This window comes from Penicillium griseofulvum (assembly GCF_001561935.1).
Source record: "Penicillium griseofulvum strain PG3 chromosome Unknown contig_93, whole genome shotgun sequence".
NCBI lineage: Eukaryota > Fungi > Ascomycota > Eurotiomycetes > Eurotiales > Aspergillaceae > Penicillium > Penicillium griseofulvum.
This window is the reverse complement of record NW_024467452.1, coordinates 1-24,345: the sequence shown is the minus strand read 5'-3', so window position 1 is coordinate 24,345 and position 24,345 is coordinate 1. Positions and strand designations below refer to the sequence as shown.

The 24,345-nt window shown below is 47.1% G+C and overlaps 9 protein-coding genes across 9 annotated transcripts; 5 read left to right on the top strand and 4 right to left on the bottom strand.

The window, feature by feature from the left end:
- Window positions 1-205: 205 nt before the first annotated feature.
- Window positions 206-1,350, bottom strand: PGRI_070370 (putative mitochondrial phosphate transporter Pic2; the record flags this gene model as incomplete). Its single annotated transcript, XM_040794751.1, has 5 exons — window positions 206-257; window positions 312-435; window positions 493-1,143; window positions 1,204-1,209; window positions 1,260-1,350. 5 exons carry the CDS (start codon window positions 1,348-1,350, stop codon window positions 206-208), a joined length of 924 nt encoding a protein of 307 aa, XP_040649082.1.
- Window positions 1,351-2,412: 1,062 nt separating this feature from the next.
- PGRI_070360 (DUF3716 domain-containing protein) lies at window positions 2,413-3,770 on the top strand (the record flags this gene model as incomplete). The annotated part of the gene is made up of 3 exons (XM_040794750.1): window positions 2,413-2,605; window positions 2,665-2,997; window positions 3,046-3,770. 3 exons carry the CDS (start codon window positions 2,413-2,415, stop codon window positions 3,768-3,770), a joined length of 1,251 nt encoding a protein of 416 aa, XP_040649081.1.
- Window positions 3,771-3,976: 206 nt separating this feature from the next.
- On the bottom strand, window positions 3,977-5,745 carry PGRI_070350 (putative C6 transcription factor; the record flags this gene model as incomplete). Its single annotated transcript, XM_040794749.1, has 3 exons — window positions 3,977-4,801; window positions 4,880-5,538; window positions 5,715-5,745. The coding sequence occupies 3 exons, from the start codon at window positions 5,743-5,745 to the stop codon at window positions 3,977-3,979; spliced, it is 1,515 nt and encodes a 504-aa protein (XP_040649080.1).
- Window positions 5,746-6,599: 854 nt separating this feature from the next.
- Window positions 6,600-8,760, bottom strand: PGRI_070340 (F-box/WD repeat-containing protein; the record flags this gene model as incomplete). Its single annotated transcript, XM_040794748.1, has 4 exons — window positions 6,600-6,797; window positions 6,849-7,560; window positions 7,611-8,251; window positions 8,311-8,760. The coding sequence occupies 4 exons, from the start codon at window positions 8,758-8,760 to the stop codon at window positions 6,600-6,602; spliced, it is 2,001 nt and encodes a 666-aa protein (XP_040649079.1).
- Window positions 8,761-9,740: 980 nt separating this feature from the next.
- PGRI_070330 (Mn(2+) transporter ATX2) lies at window positions 9,741-11,015 on the bottom strand (the record flags this gene model as incomplete). The annotated part of the gene is made up of 3 exons (XM_040794747.1): window positions 9,741-9,918; window positions 9,970-10,908; window positions 10,966-11,015. 3 exons carry the CDS (start codon window positions 11,013-11,015, stop codon window positions 9,741-9,743), a joined length of 1,167 nt encoding a protein of 388 aa, XP_040649078.1.
- Window positions 11,016-14,143: 3,128 nt separating this feature from the next.
- On the top strand, window positions 14,144-17,953 carry PGRI_070320 (Chondroitin AC/alginate lyase; the record flags this gene model as incomplete). Its single annotated transcript, XM_040794746.1, has 4 exons — window positions 14,144-15,024; window positions 15,085-15,748; window positions 16,356-16,973; window positions 17,039-17,953. The coding sequence occupies 4 exons, from the start codon at window positions 14,144-14,146 to the stop codon at window positions 17,951-17,953; spliced, it is 3,078 nt and encodes a 1,025-aa protein (XP_040649077.1).
- Window positions 17,954-18,238: 285 nt separating this feature from the next.
- Window positions 18,239-19,920, top strand: hat1 (histone acetyltransferase catalytic subunit HAT1; the record flags this gene model as incomplete). The annotated part of the gene is made up of 4 exons (XM_040794745.1): window positions 18,239-18,257; window positions 18,322-18,597; window positions 18,655-18,919; window positions 18,975-19,920. 4 exons carry the CDS (start codon window positions 18,239-18,241, stop codon window positions 19,918-19,920), a joined length of 1,506 nt encoding a protein of 501 aa, XP_040649076.1.
- A 913-nt stretch (window positions 19,921-20,833) lies between these two features.
- PGRI_070300 (Dimeric alpha-beta barrel) lies at window positions 20,834-21,324 on the top strand (the record flags this gene model as incomplete). The annotated part of the gene is made up of 2 exons (XM_040794744.1): window positions 20,834-21,050; window positions 21,104-21,324. 2 exons carry the CDS (start codon window positions 20,834-20,836, stop codon window positions 21,322-21,324), a joined length of 438 nt encoding a protein of 145 aa, XP_040649075.1.
- A 2,508-nt stretch (window positions 21,325-23,832) lies between these two features.
- PGRI_070290 (U6 snRNA-associated Sm-like protein LSm4) lies at window positions 23,833-24,322 on the top strand (the record flags this gene model as incomplete). Its single annotated transcript, XM_040794743.1, has 3 exons — window positions 23,833-23,835; window positions 23,898-24,089; window positions 24,155-24,322. 3 exons carry the CDS (start codon window positions 23,833-23,835, stop codon window positions 24,320-24,322), a joined length of 363 nt encoding a protein of 120 aa, XP_040649074.1.
- Window positions 24,323-24,345: the final 23 nt, after the last annotated feature.

The window sequence follows — 24,345 nt, the reverse complement described above, 5'->3', positions numbered from 1 at the left end:
CGGTTACCCAGTCGATTGACTGAAATGGTGAGGCTATTGAGGAAGTGCTAAACGCCGTCGGCAACAATGCGATGAGCTCCAACATTATTCTGCCCCGATATCAAAGGCGGTCTACACAATATTGTTTAAGAACTGTTTATCCATTAACTCCCTGCTATATACCATTGCTCTAGAAAAACAAGCATCAACTAATAATTATGACTATTTAGTGGCCTCCAGTGGTGGGAAGGCCAAGGAACACCTTGAAAGAGTCATAACTGAAGAACGTCAGCATCACTGTACACGCAAATCAGGACGGAGAAAACACTCACATGAGCCATTGGAAACCGGTCAAAGTGCCCAACATCACAATACGAACAGGCAGACCATTCCATAGACCAGAGAAGCCAATGTTCCCATAAATCCGGGACACGGCAGTCATCGCACCTTCACCGGCTACAAACGAGCGGTCAGTATATATCAAAACTGCAGCCGAAAGAGAAACAAACTCACCTTTACGATCAGCATTCAGTTTGCTAACCATGACATCTGCTGGATGGCTAACAATAGCACAGAAGATTCCAGCAATATAACCACCCAAGAAGCTAACACCGGTCTGTGTCAATTGACCATACTCCTCTTTGGACTTGCCCATAGTGCGGTAGATGATCTTGACCGTCTCCTCAAAAGTGGCAAACTTAGTCATGGTGTACGGGATCTGTCTGGCCCATAGAGGGTACAATCCCTTATACAACCCACCAAAGCCCTCCTTGGCGACAATCTTGCCCCAGCCCTCGCGCATAGTGGAAGCATATGGCGGCAACGTGGTCTGCATGCGGACCTTGATAGCCTCCATGGGACACAGCGCCATATCAGCAAAGAACTCAGCAGAGGCACTAGCACCGAGGAAGACCAAGGTGCGATTGGATTCTGGGAACATCTGGTTTCCGTATATATGCTTGAAGTACTCGTATAGACCGTACTTCCCGGCACCCTGGAAGGAATAGCCCAGGAAGGTTGGAGACCAACCAAAGAAGACGCCGCGTAGGCCTTCTTTGGAGAAGATTGTTCGCCATGCTTGGATGTTGGAGCTGTAAATCTTTGGATCAACCTGGCGACGGCATTTTACGAGGTCAAGAGGTGTGACAGCTGTGTGAGTTGGTCCTGTGTGGGATTGGGTGTCAATTGGGTGTATTAGTTGTATATTCGAAAGCTATCACCTACCACAAGCTGGAGTAATATTGTTAGCGCGTTCCTGACATGAGAAACTTGGGACATACCGATGATTCCACCTAAACCACAGCTAAGGAAGTACTTGAGGGAGTTGGGCTCGATCTTCCCAAGGGGAAGTTTGCGTTCTTGTGTAGCCATTATGTGTTTCTTTTTGTAAATGTAAATACTTGGAAGAGGGGAAAGTTGTATAAAAAAAAGCAAATTGTACCTTGGAGGAACTATGTCGTCAGTGATCGACCTGGGCTTATCTCCACAACTGGAACCTTTGGGCCATACAACATATGCGATCTTCGTCTGTACTTTGTATGTCTACAATATATGTAGGTCTTAGGTTATCTTACTATTTATTCTCTGGGCAATCTTAAGAATGTGTATTCTTTTGCAAATATTCCAAGTATTCCCATATGACGTCAATGAGGTGATGCCCACTATGTATATCAGCATAAAGCCGAGTTAGCCGTTCCACTGCATAAATACACATAGCTTTAATGCTTTAATGCAACCAAATCTGGTTTGATATATTTAGCAACGTCATGGAGACTCTTACAATGTGCTATAATAATGTAAGCTATGAAATGTATAGGACTAAAAAAATGGCAAAATATATATATATACCTTAAAGATGTCTTGTTCCTATATGGAAGGAACAAAAAGAACGTGCAACCTGTGGGATTCGAACCCACGCCACTTTCGTGACCAGAATGCTCACACATAAATCAGTGAAAGAGAAAACTCTTGAGTCTGGCGCCTTAACCAACTCGGCCAAAGTTGCTCGGATCAAAATTTTCCTCAATTAATATGTCTTCCTTTCCTCAGCACGAGTTGATCTAGTGTCATATGCCTGTTTAACTCAAAAGAGAAAAGAATGCATTCCAATTAAAATATCAAAGATGGGGAGAAGAAGAGGAAGAAGCAAGCAGTCAATCCCTAAGGATTAAATACTGTTGAGCAAATAAACTAAGCAAACAACCTCTTTCCTAATTAGGCAACTCTTTACACAAAGGAAAGAAAGAGCAACGGGTATGGATTGTGACAGGATCGACTTTGTAGAGTATGACTATATACTTTTCCAAGCGACATGTCACATCCACGAACAAAGAAGTATATACCTGACTGAGCTTTAGCGTACAAATGTCAAAAAGAAGACCTATATGAACCCCAACTTCAAGGCTCTCAACATGCTAAAGGTTCAACTTGGACATGCCTCGCTATTACTATTCAGAACCCTCTGAAACTGACAGTGACTACCATGATGATATTCCCTACAGAGAAAATATGACTGTTTCAAAACGTGCAAAGCGGACGAAGCCTCCTGAGCCAGACCCCGGCCCATCTGTTCGAGTCCGTACGTCTACCGAACTCGAGGCTGCCATTCAATCACAAATAGAAGATCGTGAGTCTGATATTGAATAATCTCTGCCAGATTAGCTCGCTAATAGAATTGATATAAAGCTTCCATCTCGGGTCTAGACACCACCGGATTACCCATCTTACGCAATTTCCTAACCATGTTCGAAAAGAAATTCCGTGATTTGCACCCCGAGCGGGCCGAACTAGACTGGAGAAATGGTGTACGCAGGCCAGCGAGGTCTGCAGTGGCTCGACGTTCAGCGCAGGGACAGTTATGTGGTGTTCAAGCTCCACCGGGTCAAAAATGTACCAACTGCGCTGAGGCCAAAGGTACATTCGACAATTGCCGGATCGTTTTCGTGGAAGACAAGGTTCAATGGATGTGGTCCTGTGCTAAGTGTGCCTTTGTTGGAGGAAACCACAAATGCTCTTTTCGTAAGACCGCTGTACTCGCGAATTGCAATAAAACTAACATACAGATAGGTCCTAATCTATCCTCCAAAGTGCCTTCGTGGGTTGTCGAAGCCGTGACTAAACGTCAGCCCGGCAATGAATTGCTGAAGACATACTATGGCCGAAAACCTGCAGCTGCCACCCCCGAGACCGCGAAGTCGACTAGTCGTAAGCGCCCTACAGCTATGACCCAGTCGAGCCCCGAACAAATTGGAATTGATCAAGCGTCACTGCATTCTCCGGCAATTAAACGTGCCAAAAGAATTCCATTGCGCAGAAACACCGTGTCAAAGAGCACACCCGTTGCTCCAAAAGGTATAGACAAAGAGAACCCCGCTAAGCGTCGCAAGTCAGATGTCGGTCCCTCGAAGGCCAGCGTGCCGGACACAGCTAAGCGCCGCAGGTCAGAAGTTGCCCCTGCGAGAACCAGCGAGGGCGCCACTACCGACACAGCTAAACAGCCAGGGGTTGCACCTACAAAGGCCAACGAGGGCGCCGCCAAGGATGCACCTAAGCTTAAGAACGGAGGGCTCCCATTCAACATGGCCTGGTACAATTCGCCTCTTGAAAAACCCGAAGTGTACCGTATGAAGGATAAATCATATGCTCTTGATACCTACAACGATCTTGCAGATATCCTGGCGCGCATCACGGAGGATCAGAGTCGTATGAAGGCAGCATTGGTTAGGAAAGGGTTCTTGCCGAAGTCGGATGACGAGGAGTCTGAAGAGGAGAATGTGTTTGCCTTAGTGTGAGCACATCCGTGGGGTTCAATAATGCTTCTATTATTCTGAAATAAAATCGATAGCCGCAAAATATAGAATATGTGCGGTACAAAGGGTTATGGTGTACATTACATATAGTGACCGAAGCTGTCCGAATTACCTATTTTTACCATGGGCCCTGATAAATTTCCAGAGTATAGCACCAGATCCCGGGCAACGGCACTTCAAACCCCCAATCAAGATTGGTTACCGAGATTGTACGCACCACGTGGTAAATCCCCAAGAACCTCGCCTTGCACCTCATCCTGCTCTCCACGGATACGCTCCGCCTCACGAGCAAGAACCAACGCCAATTTAATGCCGAGTGTAGACCCGACACGCGATAGCACAGTGCGGATCAGCTCCGCCTGCGCCGGGGTCGGCATACCAGAGGAGAGAATATACCACAACGGCCAGAGCAAGCCATAACCCTGCGCAGCGCGCATTTGCCACGGGCTATCTGATTTATTCGGGCGACCGAGAGAGTCGACGTCCGCCAAAGCGAAAGGGATGCTGCGACAGACGTCTGTGGTCATTTCCCGGATTATAGCTTGCAGAGCTGGCTCGTCAAGGCATTCAGACTCAGGTTCGGAACTGGTATCCCGCGAATCGGAGGATTGCTTGGCCGCTCTGATGGAGGTGAGGGTCCTGTTTAGACTGAGGAGGAGTTGTTGTACCATTACGCGTACTGCGCGGTAGTAGTTCCAGACCACGGCGTTGGAGATGCGGTTGTAGGTTAGGAGGGGTTCGCCTTGTGCTGAGTAGACGACTAGTGGGAGCCAGCGGTCTGGGAGGGTCTGTGTCCACTGGGAGAGTTCGAGATCGTACTCGCGGCCGGCTTTGATCCATGCTTCGACGGTTGCTTGGTCTGGGGTTGGTGTAGATCTCATGTAAAGGGACAACTGGCAGAGCTTTGATGCGTTGAGCACGAGCCTCTCGACTGGTTTGTTGATGTCTAGCATGCTAAGGACCCAATCCATGTCGAAGCGGGGCTTGTTTCCCAGTGCGAGGATTTCAACATACTATACAACAGTCAGTCTCGGACTGATATTTAGTTATATATGTCAGGTCCCGATGTTAGACTCGTATGTCAAACCTACATTGTGTGTATAAGCAAACGTAAGCATATCCCGGCCACGTTGATGATAAACCTGCGTGTTTCCACGGAGCTTTGTCAAGAACTCAAACCCAGCCGTATGCGAGCTGAACAATCCATTCCGCTCACCCGATATATCCTCATATAACGAAAGTAAAACCACCGAAGCAAAAGTTTCATCCTTGACCGCATTAGCCGGCGACGCCAGCGCCTCCTGCAACCCCCGCAGAGCCCGCCCATAGCCCTGCCGTGCCTTGGTCATTAGGGGCGGCGCATTCTTCGTATTGGCGAGAGTCATCAGCGCCGTGGCATCAACCGCCCATCGCAAACAGGAAGACGACGATTCGAGCTCGCGCGCGTATAGCGAGGGCAGATAGTCAAGATGTCCGTCCTCCTCGGAATCAGCTTTGATGGTGTGTTGGTCAAAGAAGTAGCACAGAGCCCGTTGCTCCCAGCTGGAGTCAGCGAGTGAGTATAGCGTCAGTGCATGGTGTTTCCCGTGTGAACTGGCGCGCCGGCGGTGGACCACTGATATAGATGAGTCCGATGTTGAGGAGCTGTCTTGGCTGTCGGTATTGCTGTGGGCATTTACCATGGCATTGCTCTTCACCAGTCGCTCGACTTTTCTGGTCTCGTTGCGGAAGACAGCATCCGGCCTGTACCCTGGACATGGTCGGCCATAGATGATGCAGTTCCGGCACTCCGGATGGGCTTCATCGCACTTAGAGGGGGAATTTTAGCCATATAGACTTTCAATGCATGCAAATAAAAATACATTTACAGGTTTATTGGTGGGGTAAATCAGAAAAAAAACTCAAATATTGAAGCTTCAGACATACCTTTATCTTCCGCTTCCGACAGAGGTAACATCCGGTACTTGGCTTGCCCCCATAGACCATTGTTCACCCACGGGCAGTCTTCTGAATGAGCCTCTAATAATTGCGGGTACTTCAACAGAAACCGCAAAGGGGGCTGTACGTTACAGACAGGTCCGACTTGATCTGGGTTCCACAAAGGTTAAGGACGGCCGTTTGTCATCGGTTGTAGCTGGATCAACTTGGCTGCCTAGTCGGAGCGAAGCATATGCACATCTTAAAGGATGTGCAAATGGGTTTCTAGAGATAATTTTTTTCGTGTTATTTCAGCAATTACTGCTCACGTTAAGGTCTAAGAGACGTCTGGTTTCATTCAGGACATTTCTCAAACCTCGGCACCCGCGGTCCCCGACTAAGCCGCTTAGTCATTCTCCACACTGGCCGGGGCCCCACCTGGGCAGGGTGGGCAACCAAGGAGGTAGAACATTAGGAATGTTGATATAGGTTTCATCAGACTAGATGGTATATTCCAAGAGTTTCCAGAAAGGTATCATGTACTCAACCACAAAATACTCCGAAATGGCTGATATGAAATAAAAACAAGGTAGAAAGATCTCAAAACTCCAATATGGCAACTTCACCAATCTGGAGAAACCCAAGACACAGTAACCAAACAGATTCGCAACCCCAAATACATATGCAACCGCTTGGTGCTCTAGAAACACCTAGGGAGGAACGCCGGTAGCTCATTCTGAAGGCAAAGCACCCACTGTTGACAAAAACACACTGCGCTCAAAGAGATGTGGGGATAAAATGACAAAACAAAGGGATATGCGTAATCGTTAGATGGCAGGATATCAAATCAAACGGACTGGTTCAGACCAAATCAGACCAGTAAATGCTAAGGGGTTAGGAAGAGGGTGCGTCTGGCATAAGTGCATCGCTATCAGTGCCTAAAGGGATTGATGGAGGGGGGTCAGAGCAGAGGGTGCGACGTCTAGGTTGAGCAGCCAGCTCGCTCTCAACAGAGCTTAGACCCGGGGTGCTTAAAGCACTCTCAATGGCTGTATCATCGTAGTCTTCTGGCGGTGGAGAGAAAGACCAAACCTGCGATATATTAGGAAATATACTCCCATAAATCGGAACATTGCCACGTACCTCCATAACTGTGCGGCCAGATCGACTCGCCATAATTACTGCCTTTTCATCCTCAAAAGCAACCCTCCATACCGCCTCTGCCGGAGTAGAAAGCTCCCGCAATAGTTGACCAGTCTGTAGGTTCCAAACCTTGACACGACCATCACTGCCACCACTGACAATGCGGGTCTTATCAAACTGAAGACTGGTAACACTGTTATCGTGGGCGGCAAGACGGTGAATCGGTGCCATCTTCGTCAACGACCAAACGCGGACAGAGCCATCGGACCCGCCTGTCACTAACGTGTCGTCCCGCATCTGTAGCTGACCAACCAGAGACGTATGACCTTGCAAAATGGCGTGGCACTGTCCAGAGTGCGGGTCCCAAATCCGGACGCTAGTGTCCAAGCTTCCTGTAGCGATCCGCCGGCCGTCAAATGCAATGGCATAAATCTGACTGAAATGTCCTGAAAGGGTGCGAAGACAGCGTCCTTGGGAGATGCTCCATATTCGCGCAGTAGTATCATAGCTGCCCGACACTACTAGATCACCATGTATGGCTAGACATCGCACACTGGCTTGATGTCCAACGAGGACGTTGCGACATGTCCCTGTGGCCAGATCCCATATCCGAAGGGTGGTGTCCCTGGAGCCTGAGATGGCTGTGTTCCGATCCGACATCTTTAGACAACGGACGGTTGATGTGTGGCCCCGAAGAAGATGGATCCCCGCGCTGTCATGGGTTAGTTTTCGTTGTGCCAAGTTGTGGGGGTTCTGTCCTACCCAGTAGCCATGTTCCATACTCGAACTTCGCGATCGCAGCCTCCGCTGACCAAAATGTCATCCCATGGGACCATCGCCCATACTCCCATAACATGGCCTTGGAGCGTCTTCTGGTTGTCACCGTTCGTATCATAGACATGAATCTTCGCGTTATCCAACGCAACCACAATATACTTTGGAGTGAGGTGGAGACTTGTGACCACACCCTGGTCAGGGGTGATGTGGCGCTGGGTGCAGCGACCACCTTTATTCCACGCTGATTCAACCATGTATTTTTGCTTGAACTGTGAACGGTAGGAGACAGGTCGGGTCCGACGTCTTCGAGAGAAGCTTGTGGGAGGCAACCATTCTCCGGAAAGCGTGCGGGGAAGTTCCGGTGCACTCTCGGTGGCCTTACCATTTGACGCGGTCAAGCGCCGCTGCAGGCCGCCGAAGGTACGTGCGCCCGAAGCCGAGTCTACGGGATGGGCGGTGAAAGGGTCGACGAGGTCCCCTTCATCTTCCAGAACCCGTCGCACCGAGTATGCATGTTTTTCGCATAGATTTTTCCAGGTAATGTCATCATTTAGTAGTTCTCGCCAACGGCGTGATACTTGTGAAGCTCGGGCGAGAGTCTTGGGGTCGTCGATAAAGGAGAGAACCTAAGTTGACTCAACATTAGTACTGAATGAATAGTAAAAGATTCGACAAAATAGCTCACTCTTAAGCATAGCTCATTAGGAAAAACCTGGAATGGGTCTTTCCTTAATCGAGGACCGACGTAACTCGACACAAAGCTCAGCTGCTGACTGTCGCATACGTCCAAAAGACCCTCCAAGAGTTTTTGTTTTCGGGCGTTTGATAGAGTACTGAAGTGAATGCGGAGGTTTAACAAGAAGCTGGCCTCTTCATCGTCGGTCGAGTGCCAACTTGGCGGTCGTTGATGGGGGGTAGGGCTGGGCGCGGGTGTCGGGGGTGATGCGGGCGCTGAAGGAAGTAGGTTGGCGGGTAAAGGAGTAACAGTTTTCTTGGTGCTGAGTGATCTAGACGGGGTACTGGCGAAAGTACTGACTGGGTCGTGGGACGCATCGTTATGAATGTCTAACTGGTCTGATGTGTGCGTATTCGACCCATCTCCCATGTCGCTGAATGATGCCCGATGGGAGTCCATGGCGATAGAACAGGGGGGAGACCGCCACAGTCAAGTATAATCCTCCCACTTGTCTTTATATTTGATATAACGCACTGATCCCCCTATCGTTCACGATCGGCATAGAGTTATAAGCGAGCCGGTAAGTCGGGAGTATGGGGTTCGGGGGTATGAGGAGAAGCTGGTGAACGACCGAGGGAATGAGGGAGGTGAGACCAATATAATCCTCCGAAGGGATCGAGGCCACCCAAATTTCTTTTTTAAGAATATCACTTTTTTTTTCTGTTTTCTTTTCATTCAATCAAAGTAAGAAATGAACTTCCAATGAAAAAAAAGGCAATGAGGAAAAGGGACATTTCAAGCGGAGGCGCCGGGGTGTCGTGATTCTGACAAAGCAAAGGCGCTCCGGACTAATCAGATGAAAATGATATGGATCTTATGCATCCAGCACAGATTTCTTTTTCTTTGCATTTTCTTTTTTTTTTTGCCTTCTGATTTGCCTGATATTTCCTTTTGGGTCATGGCAAAAGAGGCAACGGGGAGTCGAGAACTTAAACCCGTTTGGCCCACCAAGTTTGATCTACAGGGCTGAATATTGAAACCTGATATTCTCAGTCAGAATATAGATCCAAGGCCTTGGATTAGCATGCGGCTATCGGAAATTGGACCATGGAACCTGTGAATAACGGGATGATTCAGACTGACGAGATTGACGAATCTTGTCATCACCCCCAGACATTATGAAAAGCTACCCCCTGGGGGAAATCGAACACTGGGGGGGGATCTGTCTTTAAATAAGGCAACAGTGACGCTACGTAGATGTGATCGTGAGATAACATGCAATTATGACCATAACATCTATTCAAACATATCCTCCATTATCAATTTATCTCACTCCATCTCTCAAACTATATCTTGCAATGGGTATAAGTCCCCCAAAAATCTAGTTTAAAAAAAGCAAAAATGTAAAAAGCATACTTCCCAATACATACGGTACTTGCTCAGTGAGCATGTCCAATTTGCAAGAAGAGTGGCAAGATCATACCCAAAACAGATGCAATCAAATCTCTCATAGACTTGTCCGATCCACCCTGGTCTCGGTCACCATATCCGTTGGTAGGAAGTTCGCGCGGGGACGAGCCCGGGCCATTTTCTTGCATAGTGTGCATCGCAACATACCTATAAGAAATTAGTAAAAGAGATCAATAAACTCGACAAATGAATACTCACAAAAAGGTACCACCAGAGAAAAGCAGTAGCATTCCAGTGCGCCAGTGAGTGCCTGCCTCATCGGCACCGGAAGATCCCATCATCTGTACAAAGAGGAAAGTTGCCAAGGCACCGAAAGGAGCTGCAAGACTGAAGACCAGCAAATGCGCTCTTGCGGTACGACTTGACAGCCCTTGCTTTAGTAGGATGGACGTTAATCCGAAAGACGCTGGAGCCTTGTGCACCATAATTGCCAAGAAGATAATAAAACTGAGCCCGGCATCCGAGCTAGAAGCGCCTAGAGCAATACCATCCGCCGCGGCGTGGATAACTAGACCGGTCGTGGTCGCAAAGCTATGACCACGTCTGGAGGTGTGGTTCGCATCGAGTAGTCCACCATCGCGGGAAGGGGAAGAACCCCGCCGCAGTCCAGATCCAAGGTTATCCAAAGAGATATGGTAAGGTGTCCGTTCGTGCTTAGTTGGCGCCGCGAATTCGGGCAATTTATCGACGAGGTACATTAAAATGAAACCACTGATGAGAGCGATTCCGACCCACGCATGTGGCGAACTCTCCTCCTCTCCGTGAACTGTGTCCTTTCCCGTTGTTTCACCAGTTGAATCCTCCGTTCGGACATAGACTGTTTGCGGTTCGGAAAGCTGGTCTCTTTCCAAGAGGACACCGGGGACAGGGGTATCGGAGGGTAGGTTTGACGCACTGTCTACATTGGCGCCAAAAGTAGCCATGGCCGGGGCCTGATGCTGCCATTCGATAGCGGTAGCCCGTGTACTGTGTTGCTTGCGAGTGAGGGAGTGTGCGCTGTAGAGAGTTTCGATGCCCTCGGGGATGATTACGATCAACGATGTCCCCACCAGAACGCCCATCCCAATGGACGATATTAAGCGGAGTTGAGATGGAGACAATGTAAACGCGAGAGGTAATGAGCCGACGACAAAAGACCTGCCAATGATTCAGAGCATTAGCTTGAACCCATTGTTTTCCAAGGTTGTAACTCACGTAATTGCCATCACAATGCTCAGAGCGAGCAAAGTGAATAGTCCCTCCATGATGATCTCCTTCACTCTATAGATTCTCTATCATGGTGATGGGAATTGAAGATCCAGAGAGAGAGTCTGGAGAGTTGTGTGGTTGCGTAAGAGGCCAAGGTGGTGGAAGGATCCAGGACCCACGTCGCCCTAGACTCAGGTACCGCTTTCATTACATACCAGGGGGAAATATGGAGCATATGATGTGTGTGAAGTACGGAGTATTTTGGAAGGGGCATTTTTATTTTTATTAACGCCCTTGAAAGGTATATAGGGCTTTAAACTAATTTTAGAACATGTTGGTCATTCTATACCAGCACATTTGGCCTCACTGGACTTGGTCTATACAGGGCCGAGTGCAACCATCCTTGCTTGGATCCTTTTTGTTCCTCTTTTATTTGCCTACATTACTTTACTTTATGTCTATTTTCAACATTTAGAGTTATTCTTTGACAATATGATTTGTTCAAGCCACGCAAGCCACTATCGGCCCGCACATTGATACCCTATGCTGATCCGGAGAACACAGTAGTTACATATACTCCACTAGGGATATGCAAAGTCTGCAGATCACAGATCAAAGGCTAATCTACCACGCGATTGTTATCGCATCCGAATATCTGAGTCCCGACTACCGTGTGCACCCTTTGGCAGTCGAAACCCCAGGTACGGCAAATATTTCCCTGGGTGCCAGTAGACAAAAAGGGCAACACATGGATAGATAACCAGCGCGTCAAAGACATACAAGGGCCACTCATGAGTGTTCAAATGTCCCGTTGTGCCTTCGGTAAATTCCACGAGTCGATAGACAGACCGAACCTAATACGAGTCAGTGAATTGAACAGCGGCTTAAGGTGAAGAAGAACTGACAAGAATCAATATTGTGGTGAGATTGATAACCCTCAATAGAGCAGGCCAATTCTTGTTTTTGGCGACATAATGAATTCTGTATTCGTTCTTCCCAGCATTCTCATGTCTTTCACCCAGGGAGCCAGTGAATCGCTTAGAAGTGAAGTTGAAACGGACAGCTGCGACTGTGAACAAGCCAAAGGCGACCAGCTGGATAATAACACCTATCTGTGCAACATGTTTTGCCGTGTTGAGCTTGTTTTTTGCATCCTTATCTGTGGCATCGACCGAGGTAATCATCACTGCACCGCCAAGCTGGAGTAGCAGAGCAATGATATCGAACCCAACGAAGATAGGTGTAATGAACCGGGGAGGTACCCAGCACAGTCAAAATGTGCGTGACTCTTGGGGGATGACCAGAAACAGAATGCGGCCGAAGATAATGTAGCAACACGCTGCCATGAGGACAGGTGCAAGGATTATGAGGGCAAATTGAAGGACGTAAACAGGTCTCGCCAATTTATTCTGGACTGAGACGCATCGGACAATGTAGCCTATTGCTTCCACTAAATTTTGAGTTAACTTGAGTAAACTACAGACCAAACCTTGGAATGCGTAGTACTGGCTGCTGATATCACCATGATGCTCCAGACCCAGGCCTTATACCGGATCCATTGTATGGCTGTCAACACAAAAGCAATAGTATAAAAGACAGCAGCAACGATTGCCACTGCCTGGGAAGGGTCATAATGATAATAGGATGCTCGTCTTTTATTGTGCATAGCACGCTCGATGAGAGACATTGTAGATTTCTTCTTGGTGTCTTCTCTGCTTGTGAAAGAAATAAAAGATTAAGAAGTTTAGATGGGGATTGCGCGACTTTTTAGTGAGGGAAATTTGGCAAGTGCTGACCTCTCGGCGTCATGGCACTTTCCCAGTGGAAGCTAATAGAAATTTTAGCAATTTAGTATACTGACGACATTGTTACAGGCGTCTAACTATAAGATCTTCTCTATGAGCCACCGCATGGGTAACAAGTAGTGGAAAGACTTCAAGATACTGAATAGTGACACTGATTCCTCACATCTTAGCACCATATCAAACTCAATGACCAGCAAGGAGATGAGGTAGTGGAGTTTCAAAAATTCCCAAGCGGGCCCGAAAGCCCACTTGAAGTAGTCAATTTGGTAGTTTTCAACTAGTAAAAACACGATCTCGGATGTCTCCTCACTGATACGTGTAAAACCCGTGCACTAGGATGGAGAAGGAAAAAGAAGAAGAGGAAGTTCTAGGGGGACAGGTAGGGGTATTTATACTTCTTCAGTTGCTGCGGCGGCAGACCGTTCGCAGGCGGAAAACCATAGTTGACCATGGAATATTGACAGTATAATACAAGTCACAAGTCGCCTTAAGCTATATTGAACAGGAACCTTGGTTTTTGTTATGGTCTATGTACATAGTAGTGGTAAAATACTTGCGTATGGTGCCGAAAAATATCATAATCTACATCAATCTCTGGAGTACCCAGGAACAGTCTTAATGCCCTTCTACCTGGCGACGGTCCCAGCAACAATCATCAAGCTGTTACATAAATTGTTGTTCAATAAGGATTTGTATCTCGGCTAGGGATTGTAATTTTATTGCAAAGATAATTCACTTTTGGTAGAGTTGGTCTCTGCAAAGTAACATAACAGGCAATAGAACTCAGTAGCGCACCTCATAAACTTCCATACTCTTGCCCTTATGAGACATACCTTCCATATGATAGTAGCCATTAGTACTTGATTAGGAGTAAGAACAGTCCCGAACAATGCCACGGCTGTTCTGCAGATAATTAACGTAAACAACGTTGATGGAAAATATTCTAGAACGGACGCTGGCATAAGTGCTTACAACATACAACATATGCCAGCACTTATTAAATATTATTCGGGAAATCCTCGGTGATTCTTATATGAACAATTTATAGAAAGTTTGAGACAGTACATGCAGATCCTACGCACTAATTTGCTAGGGCATGGTTGAAACACAAGTTGTTTGAGATTAAGCGCGGAACAATTTGATAAAGATCCTCGAATCTATGCCAAAGTTCATTCCATAAAGTTTGATCTAACATCATTTAGGGGGGAACCTCTGGAGAAATTTATATTGGATTCGTTCTGTTGATTATTCACTCTAGGAATCACGATCTTTTATTAATACATTTTGCTAGGCTGGTCCTACTCGGCTTCGGTTTTGTCTTTGTTCCTTTCTCTTGCCTTGGAAGATTTGTATTCATTTCTGTTGTCCTTCTCTTTGCAATGGTCGCCTTTCTTCCTTTCGTCATACCTCTTCTCCCCCTTGTAGCAGGTTTTGTGCACCCTGGTCTGCTCGTCTCCGATAGTGATATCTCTCGCACCCAGAAAAAGATCAAGGCCAACCAGGATCCATGGATTACATCTTGGAATACCCTGACCAGTCTGTCATTTTCTGATGCTAGCTATACTCCTTCCCCAGTTGATGTTGTCTATCGGGGTAACTGGGATGGCCATACGGAGAACGCAAAACTCCTCTGGCATGATGTCGCGGCAGCATTCAATTTAGGCCTACGCTGGAAGATATCTCAAAACACGAGTTTCGCCGATGCCGCTAGCAATATCCTGCATGCATGGGCGACCAATCTCACTGCATTCGGCGGTGGTGACGATAAGTACCTCACAGCTGGTCTGCAGGGGTACGAATTTGCCAATGCAGCCGAACTTCTTCGCGACTATCAGCCCTTCGTGGACAATGTTCTCCCAGCTGTCGTGGAAATGGCTAATAATATCTTTATTCCGATGCACTACAGATGGCTAAACCACGAGGAGCCCTCGGAGCATAATATTCTTCATTTCTTCGCGAACTGGGAGTTGTGTAATGTCGCTTCTGCTATGGCTATGGCTGTCGTAACCGAAAACCAAACAGTGTGGGATTTCGCCGTGAATTACTTCAAGACTGGAGACGGAACGGGCGGGATCAATAATGCTATCAACAATATCGTTGAAGAGCCTGGCACTGGAGTTTTACTCGGTCAAGGCCAAGAATCTGGTCGTGATCAGGGCCACTCAGCATTGGACATACAACTTCTCGGAGTTATCGGGCAGCAAGCCTGGAACCAAGGAGAGGATCTATTTGCCTATAATGATAGCCGGATTCTCCGTGGGTAAGTACCATCCAATAGTTCCAATTTTTTGCCTTGTCATTTATTCATATCTTGCCCTAGAACGGAGTACTTCGCGCGGTACAACCTTGGAAACGACGTCCCCTTCGTCTACTACACGAACGGTATAGTCAGCCACACAGAGATCAGCAGCGCCTCTCGTGGAGCTGTTAGACCTACTTGGGAGCTTCTCTACAATCATTATGTTACCATGAAAGGAATGGATGCACCTTGGACTACTCTGTTCCTCAACAACTCTCTTGAATATTACGGCGGTGCGGAGGGCGGTGCGGGCTCATGGGGAGAAGGATCTGGCCATTACGATGGGCTGGGCTGGGGATCATTACTCTATCGCATGGATGAGTCTGATGTGAAAGCTGCATCCTCCGAGTCAGCGTCATCTACGGCAAAGCCCACACCAAGGGTGTCCACTACATCTCACGCAACGACTACGACTTCTGACGCATCCAGCAAAAGTGCGCTTGCTTCGAGCTCAACCACCACGGAAGTTCCTGTTGCCTCAACTACTTTGAACACCGAAACATTCGCATCGTCAACTACTGCAACCAATAGCGGGACACCCCGGTCTTTTACTAGCAGTACAACTTCGGCCGGCGTATCAACAACTTTGCCCACTGTCCCACTTGATGGGTCGCATGACTATAATCACCACCACCATCACCATCATCATCATCACACGGAGGGTCAGACACAGAATGTCTGCCACGTACAATACGTCTACATTTAGATGCCCTAAAAGGGCTTCTGCAAGCGTTGACCCTGTCTAAGTTCTTTTTGCCATGTTTATTTCCTAGTCTGACTAGTCAACCACTTATTAAATGTATTTAATTTTTCTTATATTTATAAAGCTGGCCCGTTGGTGTTGTGTTTGTTAAACCAAATCTTACCATGATCCGAGGTATCGAAGTCCCGTCTGAAGAGTTTCCAAAGAGAGCTTGTCAAGAATCACGCATAATTAGCCATTCTAAAATCTGAATCAAATAGCTAAAACCAACGCAATATATTTAACCTCGACGTGTATGTATGTTCTGGACTAAATGATGGAACATAGACCCGATTGGGAAAGTCCGATGCCAAGCATCTACTTCAGTTTCAGTGGAGCTCTGGGCAGGCCAAGCCCCAAGTCATCGACTCATCTCTGATTCTCATGAATTCCTTGCCAATTTAGAATTGGATATGACACCCCGGCATCTACTCAGAGACAATGCCTTTCTATGGTCGTCCTAGTAAAGGCTGCTGCAGCTGTCGGGAAAGACGGATAAAGGCAAGTGGCGTGGCCTATATCCAACCAATTGCAGACTAACATGATCTAGTGTGACCGGCTTGATCCCGTGTGTTCTCAATGCAAGAGAGTTGGCAACCAATGTGGCGGCTATCGGGATCTGCCGTCTTTTATGTTCCGTGATGAGAATGACAAGGCGGCTCGACGAAGTGCAGAAGCAAAGGCCAGGACCGAGGCCCGTCGAAGACTGGAGGATAGTGCAGCTCTAGAATCTGATATATCCACCCCCTGCTCGCAAGCCGATTGTTTGCTGTCAGATGCTCTGATGTGCAAGAGCAGGGGCCAATTGATCCTCACCCCGAGAATTACTGCCCCGCTGTCCACTCCATTGGAGGACCAGGGGTTGAGGTTCTTTATTAACCATTTTGTGATGCGGATGGCCACCGGACCAGACGGCTCTCTAGATGTAGGTAGCTTGCCACCATCTCCTCATTTTGGAGCAATCAACCTCGATCAGTCGAGTCGAGATGCTGTCATCTCGGTTGGACTTGCTGCCTTGTCCAATGTCAATCATGACAAATCACTGCGGATACTGTCTCGAGAGAAACATGCCATGGTCATCAAAGCTGTACGGGAAGTAGTAGAGGACCCCGCTCAGGCCAATCCCGACACAACGGTTTCCTTGATCGTAATGCTGAGTTTATACGAGGTGCGTTCTTCAAGTCGACGATCTCTATTTGCGTTTGAACCATTGCAACGAACTGACCCGCGCAGATGGTCAGCTGTGCCCCAAATCGGCTCGACTCTTGGATAGTGCATCTAGATGGTGCAACTGCCTTACTTAAACAATCCACCTTTGGGCTATCACTCACGACTTTGAACCATCGAGCCTACTTACAATTCTACTTTATTTCAATTGTCAAGTATTTCGCCGAGAGGACTTTGACACCGGATCTACTCAACTGGTCTCCTGATCTCGTACCCTCTGCGCTACCAGATATCTTCCCATGCCTTGGTCTTGTTGATATACTCGTAAGATTCACGAAGTTCGATGCATGCCTACATCATGAAAAAGCCAATGCCAGAGCAGCAGTGGACTCAGCACTATTGTTTGAAGATCAACTTTGCGAGTGGGAAACTCATTTGCCAACGTACTGGTCCTTTACTGTGAAAGAATCTAATACATACGAGCACACCTTTCGTGGCCAGTATCATGTCTACAAAAACATGTGGGTTTCGAAAATTCTCAACCACTACCGCTGGGCACGACTGCTGGTCAACGAGACCATTGTATCCCTAATCTCGAGAATGGCACGACCCACAGCAAATGATATAATTCAACGACAGCAAGCATTGAACACAATCGCTTGCATGGCAATTGACATATGCGCCGGAGCTGCAAGTCAGGAAGCTATATCCGAGCAAGGGGATACCGAAGACTCACCACCTATACCCCTGTTGAATGGCATTTTCATGCTGCTTTTCCAATTGGGAGTGGCCGGAGGTGCGGCGGGGACCCCCGATGAAGTCCATGATTGGGTTATTGGGACACTTGAGCGAATAGGATATACGATGGGGATCCGGCGAGCTCTGGAAATGATACCTCAACTGAAGAAATCAGTCAGGAAATGGAAACTAGATCAAAAGCTGTGGAACAGCAGATATGAGTATAATAGAAGTCAGACATAAAAGGACAGCATCCGACATACGTATCTTCATGGAAGAGTCTGGTACGGAGAATAGACTGCTTATGCATCTATTTAGGAATTGGACAAAAAAAAAGAGCATGATATAGATTATACAAATGTTCTTAAGGCCGAGTTCATGTCAAGTTCTTCACTCGAATTTAATATACGGGCCATAGATCCAGATTAGGTAATACTGATGCGCGCCAGGGCCGGGGCGCGTATTCGCGTCGCTCTTTAGACCTTCCATTGTCTTATTTGACATTCAAATTCCACATATCCTGTCAAAATGGCGAGCGAAACTGAATGTAAGTTACTAGTCTCCCATTATCTGACGCCCTAAAGATATAAGCTGATTAACATTCACTTTAGGGTCTTGCGACGCCAACGATGCGGTCCATGTTACCATCGTTCAACCCGGCGAGGAGAAGCCGAAAACACTTTCAACGTTCCACCCACAATTTACCTATCCTATCTTTGGTGATGATGAGCAAATCTTCGGCTACAGAGGCTTAATTATCCGGTTACGCTTTGCGGCCCATGATTTGCGCCCTCATGTTCACATTTCCTACGACGAGAAGTTCAAGCCGGTCGGTGACACAGTTGCTGTTGATCTTCTCGATACTTTGAAGCCTTTTGTCCAGCAAGGTGAGTTTGAGCTTTGCGACAATATGTACGATATAAACTAACCACCATTTTGCGCAGAGGCATTCGCCAATCTCTCAGACTATGAGAAAGCTGTTCAAAACGACCCAGACGCGAAAGATTTCAAACCCCCCGGCGAGTTTGTCATCGGTTACGAAGTTGATGACAGAAAATATGAGGTCTGGGCTGGATCACTCGCAGATCCGCAAGTGCGGAAAATTCTGGATCGCATGCAGATTCTCGTCTCCCTCTTCATTGAAGCTGGAACTCCCCTAGACACAGATGACCCGGAGTGGACGCTCGACCGCTGGAGGGTATATTTCGTGTATGTCTTTCTTGCTGTGCTGATATTCGTGACCTCGCTCTAATCAAATTTACAGATATGAGAAGGTGACTCCTCCAACACCAACAGGATCATCATATTCCATTGTCGGATATGCCACAACGTACCGCTATTGGTATTACCAGCGGGATCAAACACAAATTCCCACAGTCAAGAACGACAAGTTCCCGCCACCAGAAGTCAACATTGCCGAGCTTCCTGCACGGATTCGTCTTGCCCAGTTCCTTATTCTTCCTTCACACCACCGCGCCGGCCATGGCACACACCTATATACCACCATCCACGCAGCCTGCATCGCAGACCCAACAATTCTAGAATTGACCATCGAAGACCCTAATGAACAGTTCGATGCGCTGCGGGATACAGCCGATTACTGTCTGCTGCGGCCGGAGTTCCTCAAGCACAATGTGAATCTCAACCCCGACCCTCTTGGGGCGTATTCTCAAAAGAAACGCCCTCGCAATGTGCCCACTTCCGCCCTCATTCCCACCAAGCTTCTCCATGACATCCGTAAATCGTTCAAGATCGAACCTACGCAGTTTGCACACATTCTGGAGATGTACCTTCTCGGCCAGATTCCTCAAAGCCACCGCCTGGCTGGCGGCACAAATCTCGCCCGACTGTTGATCAAGAAATTCAAGGCCGAAAACGAGAATGACCGACGCTACTACTGGTGGCGTATGTTAACCAAGCAACGTCTTTATAAAAAACACAAGGAACTCTTGAAAGAACTGGAGCTTCTCGACCGAGTGGAGAAACTTGATGCTACGGTCCAAAATGTGGAGGAAGGTTACGAGATTACATTGGATGCGGTCGAGAGCCGCTTGCCAGAAGGTGAATCGGAAGAAGAGGTAGAGGCAAACGAGCAGGCTAGCAAGGCTCCTACGGGTAGCCGAGACAAGCGCATCAAGCGGAAGCTCACAATTATGGATGATGACGAGGACGAGGACGAGACAGAGCTAGCTAAGCGACCAAGAGTTTGAACTCCTTGCGGTGGTCAGCTCTCCAGCTATCTTATGTACTATGTAATGCATACCCATGAGCAAGGTTTTTATTGAAGCATAAATAAGTCTCGCCATTCTCCGATAGGTGTGCAATTTAAGAAAGCTCAATTCTAGTCGATACCCTCCAATTTATGTTACCGAAAGCTCTAATACTGGTAAACCTATGAAGTTTTGATATGGAATAGTAGGTGTAAATGGAAGAATACAAAAACAAAACTATTTGAGAGTTCTAGAGTTCTGGATGCAAGTACTTGGAAAATATACTCCTTCAATTCTTTAGTTATCGACTGACTCAAGTGACAGATCGGAGGTTTTCCCAAGCTGAGTGGGACTTTTTTTTCCTGGTCTTGCTACTGAGTTTTGCAGTTCGGTGGCAATATACTAAAAAGTTCTATCCTAAAAAGAGCATAGGAAACCGGAGGACAAAGCCTGACCGCCACCAAGGCAGGTGTCAATCGTATTTATCATGTTATTTCACCTTACAATACAGTCCACCATCTCCAGATCCGCTAAACCAATCATAGACTAGCGTGTTTCAAGGGTTGAGTTTGGAAAAGAATGCAAGAGAGTAAAATGGTGAAACTGATTTCGAGCGCGTCTGTATTCCGGATAGGTATATACTCCGGTGGATCTCAACGAGTGAAGACAATAAACTGCGGGGTCTGGCCAAGGAACAGGCCAGAGCCGCGACACAAGAAGATGCTGTCCCGCAAAAGCAGGCCCCAAGGATGAAGTCAACAACACTCGTAGTATTGAAACGAAACGGACCGCGTTAAATAGTGGCTAACGGCGAAATACCGCTAGCGCTAGTTAGTGCCCTTAGTAAAACCCCAGTATCCGCAGTCGTTCTCTCCAATAATCCTATTCAGATCCAAATCAACCCTCTTCAGTCATGGCGCCCTTGGGAGATCTTACTATAGATCGATCACAGGTTGACGACCTCAACCACCAAGCAATCCTAATCTGGACCGAGTTTCATGTTTCCAAGGGACTAGAGCTGGATATCGAATGGGCTGGACATTTCCAGCCACTGCTTCGGGCCCCAGGGCACGAGGGTTCCGGGTATGCAAGAGTGCAGGAGCGCCCGGATACGATTCTTCTAGTTACAGGTGAGTTGTGTATCAACCGGGAATCAAAGGTCGTCCCGCTAACTGCTACTAAGCATGGGAGAGAGCCTCGGATATGAGGGCATTTACGGCCTCGCCTTCCGCCCAGCTCTATTGGGAGAACCTCGAGGCTAGAGGAATCAGAGCTATATCCTCTCGAGAGACATTTTCGCGGAGGAGCTCCGACTATGTGGGCCCCCGCTGGTTTGATACGTTAACCCGCTCTTATGTAGAATTGTTCTGGATATACTTTTCGACACCGGTGACTGATACCTAAAAGACTCGGATTTTAGATTCGATTGGTATTCGTGAACCGCCTGTAGGGATTGGTGGTGTGCGGTATGGTTTGAAGCGTCTTCAACCCCGCTGGCCATTAAAGATATGGGCTATTAGAACAGAGCACGTATATGGCCAAGAAGCTCAGTTGATACTATGGCCACACTTCTGGACAGACGCAGAGAGCGCCGAGTATAGGCATGTTGGGAAATATAGCAACAGTGGCCATCTTAGGTGGCACGCGAGAACCCTCCTAGAGAAGTTTGGTGATGAGCTAGAAAGTCTCGGAGCCTTAGAATGGAAGGAAGAGTTTTGTGATTTCAAGCCAATCACTCTTGCTTGAATGTCTTTATTTTTGATATGAAATTTACTCTTTGCTATTGGTAGCGACTGCTATTAAATTCCTCATACCCCCAATAGAGCAACTTTCACAATCTTACTTTATATTCTACCATAGAAAAATATACGAAACAAACCAGCGACAAATAAGTGAAAATAAGCGAGGACAAGTGTAAAGTCCCAAAATGTTTTCTATACAACTATATATAAGAAAGAAGCAAAAAGGCAGTTTTCAACGCCCTATCAAACTTTGAATAGTGATTGTGTGCCGAATTTGTCGATTTCGCTTTCTAGGAAATATCCATTTCCATTTTCGTGATTTACTTATATCGCCACGAGCCAGGCAGCACTAGTATCGAAGCTCCACCGCTTCTACGTATTCTTATTCCATATAGTCTACAGAAAATACCAATACCCCACGCTAAAGAAGACAAATGTCTCAGGATTTTAGCGCATGATATCCTGATATTTCATCCCATCCCAATATTTCCCAGTTTTTTCCTCTTCTTTCTTGGACGGCGTACCATTGGGCTTCTTGAGCGCAGTTTGCATCTTACTCCATTCGTCTTCAGGCTATCAGCGTTGGTCTGACCTAACATATCCGACAAGAACTTACATTTTGACTAAGTTTATGAAAGGCTCAGATCCCTCATATCCGTTGGTCTATGGCGGTGCCTGGCAATTCATAGAGAAGAATGGGCATCACTGATCAAGCTCGCTTGCGTAGGAGGTTAGTCTAGCTCAATCGGCGGAAGTATGCCATACCCAATTTACTCCTTGCGTCTAGCTCAATAACAAAAGAGCATGTGCAATTAAAGTGGGTTATAGTACATGTAATTAGACCGGCAAATAAAGCTTAGATCTATTTTCTCTTAGGTTTCAGTGGATTTTATACTACTGAATTTAGTCAGCCACAAGCCCCTTAGAAAATCTATATAATAGTTAGGCTTTTGCTTTAGCTAAGGGCCTAATAAGAGTTAGACTAGAATACTAGTAGTTGCTTAAACTTATGATAAGTCTTTATGGGACCTTAAAGAGAAATACTTGAAACCTGATATTTTCCTTTAAGGAGGGATCGGGGTCCTATTTATATACTTTGACACTTAGTATTAGTAGTCACAGTTCTCGCGAATAATACTTAAGCTTCTAGGATTAGTATCATTTATATTATGGTGGCGCGAAAGGTCTAAAGCTCCTAGGAAGTCCACTTAGACTTTAGCTAGGATAATATATTTTCTGATTACTAGTTTGAATATGTTAGGTGAATGAGGGGCCGCAAATTTCGTCATAGGCGGCTACCTAGACCATCCAGTAGACATAATCGATTGGTCTAGAATATTTTTAGCTGAAGTGGTATTACAAGGAGCAAGTGGGCAGGCAGCAAGAGCGATAAGCCGGTGTTATTTAAAAATTAAGCGGGAAAAAAATAATAATAAAATAGAGACAGTTGTAGAATGCGAGACTCAGCGAGTTAAATAGTAGCATAGCCGCAAAATAGTAAAACCAATAAATGTAGCCCTACTATCAATTTGCCTCTCAGCTAGAGGCGAAATAACCAGGATCGACCGCCAAATTGATGACGCCAGCCTTTCGTTGAGGGGACAATGGTCAAGAGTCTGGTGAACAAAACTGCATTTAGATGGGGCTAGCGTGGTGCATTTTATTGAGGTGAGCTGCTGACTTAGCTGCTCCCCGCGCTTTGCTCCAGTGAGCAAGTCCTTGAGCTTATGTAATAATCAGGTCGTGCTCAGTGAGCTAGTCAGAGCGCTCAGGTCAAGCTCCGTGAGCGAGCGTTGCGATTATATAATACTCAGGGACGTGCTCAGTTCTACTCAGTGAGCAAAAAGCGGCAAGGACTGAGCACTAAGGCGGAAATAGAAAGCCAAGAAGTGGCAGAGGAAATTAAGTACATATGTGTAGATGGTCGCCAAGCCACATTTGGGCTCGGCACTTCCCTTTTTCCGGTTCCCTCATCGCATCTGTTGGAGCTTGAATCCATTGCTATTCTCAACCACCCCGGATAAATCAACGGGCTCTTCCATTAGGACTTCATTCTACTATTAAATCCATAAGTCGCAGATTTTGGACCTACACAGCAACCCGCGCCCTTTCAACTTTGTGCGCCAACTGACTCTCTCACCTTTATCCACCTCGTCGATCGCATTCCAAAATGGTAAGCTCCAGCTTTACCCAAACGCTATTTCTGAGCCATATACTAAGTCAATTTCTACCCAGCTCCCTCTCGGTCTTCTTACGGCCGCACAGGGTCACCCCATGCTGGTGGAACTGAAGAACGGCGAAACTCTGAACGGCCACCTGGTTACCTGCGATAACTTCATGAACCTGATTCTGCGCGAGGTAGTGCAGACTAGCCCCGAGGGCGACCGCTTCTTCAGATTACCCGAAGTCTACATCCGGGGCAACAACGTGAGCCCTCCGACGAGCAAATGGCTAAGAGCCCCGCTATTTGGCTAAGTGCTAATATTCCCAAGATCAAATACCTACGAGTTCCCGAAGAGATTGTCGAAATTGTCAAAGAACAGCAACAGAACCAACCACAAGGTCGTCGCGGCCGAGACGGTGATCGTGGCCGCGGTCGTGGTCGGGGTGGTGGTGGCGGCCGGGGTGGACGTGGTCGGGGACGAGGCGGCCCCAATTAGACATAAGCTTGTTTTTTTTTTTC